Source organism: Austrofundulus limnaeus, unplaced genomic scaffold, assembly GCF_001266775.1.
Source record: "Austrofundulus limnaeus strain Quisiro unplaced genomic scaffold, Austrofundulus_limnaeus-1.0 Scaffold474, whole genome shotgun sequence".
Taxonomy (NCBI): domain Eukaryota; kingdom Metazoa; phylum Chordata; class Actinopteri; order Cyprinodontiformes; family Rivulidae; genus Austrofundulus; species Austrofundulus limnaeus.
Genome location: NW_013952876.1, coordinates 171,580 through 177,102, shown reverse-complemented (window position 1 = coordinate 177,102; position 5,523 = coordinate 171,580). Strand labels below are relative to the sequence as shown.

Sequence of the window (5,523 nt, the reverse complement as noted above, 5' to 3'; positions counted from 1 at the left end):
TAATAATACTAATAGTCAGGAGACAGTTTTTCCTGGACTCCACATCCATCCATGTTGTTTAGGCTCCTCCCCCTCCAGTCTTCTCTCTGTGAGGTGGTGGTTCTGATCACCGGTCTGGACTGAAGGTAGTCTCAGTGCAGGTCCAGGCTCGTTCTGTGTGATCACACTCAGGTCGGTGAGTAAACTTTAAAAAGACGACAGACGGAAGTGGAGCAGAATAAAACATGGAGAAAAACAAAAACCAAACAGAAGAACAGCTTGTGGGAAACGTGTAGGTTTCTGGTGAAAAGCAGGAGTTCCACCATGTTTCTGGCCTCTTCTCTGCTTCAGACGGATCCATGTTTCAGCCACGCTCCTGTCGGCTCTTCTTCCTCCACTCCTCTTTGACTCTCTCTTTCTCTCCACCTCCCGGTGCTGAAAACTTCATCATCACTTCTTTTTCAAACTCTTCCATCTCGTCCTCTAACGCGCTGTCCTCCTCCTGCTCCTCCTCCTGCTCCTCCTCCTCCACCAGGTCCTCCAACATGTCTGCCACATCCTCCACGAAGTCCTGAAAGCTCATCTGCTCGTGCACGAACACGCCATCCTGGAAGAACTCGGCAGCAAGCTTTCGGAGCTCCTCGGTTCTGGCCCGGTCCACGCCGGCCTGCTGGGCCCTGCTCAGGTAGGACTGGAGGACGGCCTGGAACTCAGGTAAGGTGACGGGCAGCAGGCGCTGCGTCAGAGCGCAGCTCTCCGGAGAGTCGCAGCGCTGCGGGGGTCTGGGACGGCGGCGGAGGCGGAGCCTCTGCTGGAGCCAGTACTCGGGCTGGGCCACAGAGGGTCTGTGGTGCGAGTGGGGCGGGGTCTGTTGGCCGTACAGGTGCTCCTCTCTGGGTTTCAGGGGGTGCGACTGGTCTTTTTTCCAGTCTTTAGTTTTTTTCTCTTTTTGTCCTCTTTTCCTCTCATCCAGCTTCTCGCCTTTCCTCCTTTTTTCATCCTGCTTTTCATCCTTACTCTTCCTCTCCTTGTCGTTCCACTGCTTCCTTTTTTCCTTGTCATTAATGCCATCCTGCTTCCTTCCATCCTTTCCCTTCCCTTCTTTACCCTGCTCTCTATCCCTCCACTCTTTTTCTCCTGTCTCCTTCCAAGCTTTCCTTTCCCACTTCTCTTTGCTGCCATCTTTCACTTTCTTCCACGCCTCCTTGTCTTTCTTCTCATCCTCTCGGTCCTTTTTCTCCTCCTCACCTTTCCATTCTTCATTTACATCCTCGTGTTTCCCCTTCTTCCAGCCTCTCTCTTCCTTATCCTTCCGATATTTTCCATCATCACCTCTGGATTTCTCCCTCTTTCCCTCCTTCATCTCACCACTCTGCTTTTTGTGCTTACCTGCCTTTTCTTCCTCATGTTTTTCCTTCTTCCACTCTTTTTTAAACTCCTTTTCTTCTCCTCCTTTCCTCGCAGACTTTTCTAGCTCTTTAGGCTGTTTCTTGTCACCTGTTTCGTATTTATGTCTCTTAAGATCCTTGCTGTTGTCCCAAAGCTTCCCGGTGTGTTGTTGTTGTGTTGTCCCAGCTGCGTCCTGGCTGCTGTCCTCTGGTTGTCCAGCAGGGGGCGACGAGGAGAGACTCACGTCTGCTTGAGTCTGAGCAGCTGCTGGAAAAAACACAGAAAAGTCAATAAAAATACAGAGAAAAAAAGCAAATAAGATAAACAGATTGTCTAAATTCATTTTTAATTAACTCTTATCTGTCCTTTCTACACTTCTCCTCCTCTGTACCTGAGGAGAGTTTTAATTTTGACACAGTGGACCTCAGGGTTTCTACTTCTCTCTGTAGGGCCGGGACAGACTCCAGCTCTCTCTTCATCCTGTCGTTCTCTTTTTGAAGGACAGGGAGAGACGTCATCTCTGCCTTCATCCTACTGTTTTCCTTCTCCACCTCCTCCCAGAGCAGACGCTCTTTTACTCCCTTGGCTGCCTGCTCCTTTGCTACTTTTAGCTCCTCGTTCTGTGCCTGGGTAAAGAAAAAAAAAGGTCCCAGATGAAGCTGGGACACGTTTGCGTTGTGTATATATCACTAATGCACAGAGGAGATGAGGCAGCAGACAGAATGGAGTCACACCTGAAGCTGGGCTTGCAGCGCAGAAATCTGCTCGTTTCCTTCGGCCAACTTCTTCAGGAGCTGCGAGCTGTGGTCTCCGACGTGAGGAGGAACCTCAGGGCTCTGACAAACCAAACAGAACAGGAGGAACCCAGGTTATTGAACTTTAAAAAGAAGAAAAACCAGAGTAAACATTATAAAAATGAACAACAGAAAAACAGACGTCAGGCTCACCTGGTTTCCTGCTGCTTCTGTGTCTCTCAGGTCGTTTGTAGAATGGTCACTTTCTGCGAATCATTATGCAAAGTTTGACGTCACTGCGTTCCAATAAACTGACGCAAGATTGGGATTAATCTTGTGCCAGCAGGAATAAATCGTGTTTCCATCCAGTTGTAGAGTGAATTTTAATCGAACTTTTCAAAATTCGCAAAAAATTAAATAAATAAAAATTCGAATCTAGACTGCTTCCATCTACTTTCCCTCTCGACTGTTTGATGCAAATAAACGAGGCTACGCAACGCGTGATTACATCAGACGAGGCTACGCAACGCGTGATTACGTCAGACGAGGCTACACAACGCGTGATTACATCAGACGAGGCTACGCAACGCGTGATTACGTCAGACGAGGCTACGCAACGCGTGATTACGTCAGACGAGGCTACGCAACGCGTGATTACGTCAGACGAGCCTACGCGACGCGTGATCATGTCAGACGAGGCTACGCAACGCATGATTACGTCAGACGAGGCTACGCAATGCGTGATTACGTCGTAGACAAGCTTTGCGGTAGTAAACAGGAAGTGAAACTTGCTAGCTAGCAGAGGCTAATCATCTCGGGACAATGGAGCGATTTTTTTCGTGAATGCCTTGCTATTGGGCAAGTTGTAAATATTCTATCTATTCAGCTAGTACAGGTTATGTTTAACACTGCCAGGAGATGTAGGGACATAAACGCAATGTTAAACTACGCAGCAGAAAGACACGTGCAACTACGCAGGGCTAACATCTGGGACGAGGCAGAAAAGCAGAAACAGCTGAATGTCACGTGAGGTAAATATGCGCTACGTCAGAATTTATTCGGCAAATGTGTTTCCATCTCCTGTTTTGCGCATTAACTATTTTGTGAATCATCCAAAAACCACCTCAAGCGAGTGTAAAAACTTTTTAGTGAATTGAGGTTTTTTCTTTAAATTTTGCTGTTTCCATCCGACTTTTTTCGCATTTTTAATGCGACACTTCTAAATGCGCATCAAAAAGCCTTGATGGAAACACGGTTGTTGAATTTAAATTGTTCAGATTGAATCTGAATGTGCATAATTTGAAATTGAATGCATTGGTTTGAAAATAAATTTCACTAAATTGAAACTGAATTTAATGATTTGAAAATTAATCACTGCAGTAAAATAACTGTTTGTTTTTGTCACTTTTACGTGGATTTCATCAGTTCTGTTACATTACAAGAAGGAAGCTTCACTGATGTGAAACATTCTGTGGATCTGTGTTTGATTACTCTGCCTGGCTTTCTCAAGGACCAGGATGTGACACAAAAATCTGAATTATGGAATTGAAAGTGAAAGTAGTCAAACTGAATTTTTAATAAACCAAAATACAGTTTCAAAGCAAATAAATTCAGATACAAAACTTTAAATTCAGTTTGAAGTTAGTAAAATTCATTTTCAAACCAATGCATTCAATTCAGATTCAATCTGAGCAATCCAAACTCACTTCCTGCTGGCACAAGATTGATCCCATACACAAGCTTTACACTGAACAGCATATTTATACAGAAAAAAAATCAAATAATCAACTGCAGACTTTTACATTAACGTGCATTTCCACAGCTGAATAAACAGAGCATTAGTGTTAGTTTTTCAATTAAAATCTAAATCTCCTTAATGGTATAAAGACAATATATTAATGAAAAATGGCTGACACTTTTAGTTTACAGTTCTCTCTTTTTTTGTTAAAAGATATTTTATATTCAAACAAGCAGAAACTGCTTCAGATGAAACTGATGACAGACTGAGATCATCTTCCTGTCAGATTCAGAAAGAATTTAAAACCTAACAGAGCACTTTAAAGAGTAACTTACCCCAAAATTAACTTTTTTTAGCTGATAAACTGTCTAGAATGTGACTAAAATGTTATACAGTACTGTTTCTGTGCTAAGATACACTTTAATGTCAGACTGCAGGTTTACTTGTGGTTCTAAAAGTAGAACGAGGCAGAGCTTTGTTAAACTCCTGAGACGTTTGTTGTTATATAAATAAACTGAATTATACTGAGCCTGAACCTTTTCTACGGCCTGTTTGAATGCAATAATCCAGGACATACAGCTGATGTTTATGACGAACAAACAGCTAAAACTGACTCCTTCACAGGGAGGAAAAATAATCAATATTAGTATTAATACAGTTTATTTCCAAAACCTAAAACAGGTAGTTAAACTGAGACAGGCTCAGTTGACGATTAATCAAACACCTGATTCATTTCCTCTCAGGTCCCACACAGGTGTTGATGTTGTTGTCCAGGTGTCTCTGCTCATTTACAGCTAGCTTTAGCTTCCACCTGCTCGTCTGACAGCTGGTTTTTAAACATCTGCCAGCTTCAAAATTGGCTCTAGTTCTTTTAAAAACTTGTTCTAATACATTCACTCAAACCTCTTCTGCTGGATCTGAATCAAACTTTTTACAAGACCTAAGCCCCGCCCCCCTCTGTGTCTGATTGGCTCGTAGGCCTGTCCAGTGTGTTTAAAGTGACAGCTGTGTCTCTGTTAGAGAAATGTTTGTTAAAGCTCTGCTTGAACCTGATTTGTTTCCTTGCAGCTATGCTGGAGATGTGTCATCAGCCCTGGATTACAACAACAAACTTTAGCTGTAAATCAATAAGTTACAATTGTTTTTGTGTTGGCTAGAGACGGTTAGCTGTGGCAGCCATCTTGAACTGGACCGACTCCAGATGTTAATCAGTTCTAGACTCCATTATGTTCGGAGAACTTTATAAAAACATCCAGTGGATCCTGAGATATTTTGCTAACAGAGTTAACTTCAATCGTTAATCCCTGAAGTTTTAAAAGCAGAGCAGAGCAACATATTGTTTAGTGGATTGATGGACCTGCTGCTGCTGTTACACCCGAACTTCCCCTCTGCAAGACAATAAAGGCTGCTTCTATGTTATTTTATGTATTTTATTCTACTGTCTTCTACTCTATTTTATTATGTTCTATTTTCATCTAATTTATTTTGTTCTGTTTTCATCTGTTTTGTTCTATTTTCTTCTATTATATTTTAGTATATTATATTTTCTTCTATTCTATGTTCTTCTATTTTATTTTTCTACTCTATTTTATTTTGTTCTATTTTCTACTATTCTATTTTATTTTGTTCTATTTTCTACTATTCTATTTTATTTTGTTCTATTTTCTACTATTCTATTTTATT

General features: G+C 42.2%; 1 protein-coding gene across 1 annotated transcript in view; it reads right to left on the bottom strand.

Moving 5' to 3' along the window:
* The window catches only part of pbxip1b (pre-B-cell leukemia homeobox interacting protein 1b), a gene marked incomplete in the record, with an annotated part of 19,852 nt that overhangs the window by 964 nt on the left and 13,365 nt on the right, over positions 1-5,523 (bottom strand). The window contains 4 exon segments of the mRNA XM_014025428.1: positions 1-1,635; positions 1,760-1,994; positions 2,103-2,204; positions 2,316-2,368. Coding sequence (XP_013880882.1) covers positions 344-1,635; positions 1,760-1,994; positions 2,103-2,204; positions 2,316-2,368 — 1,682 coding nt within the window.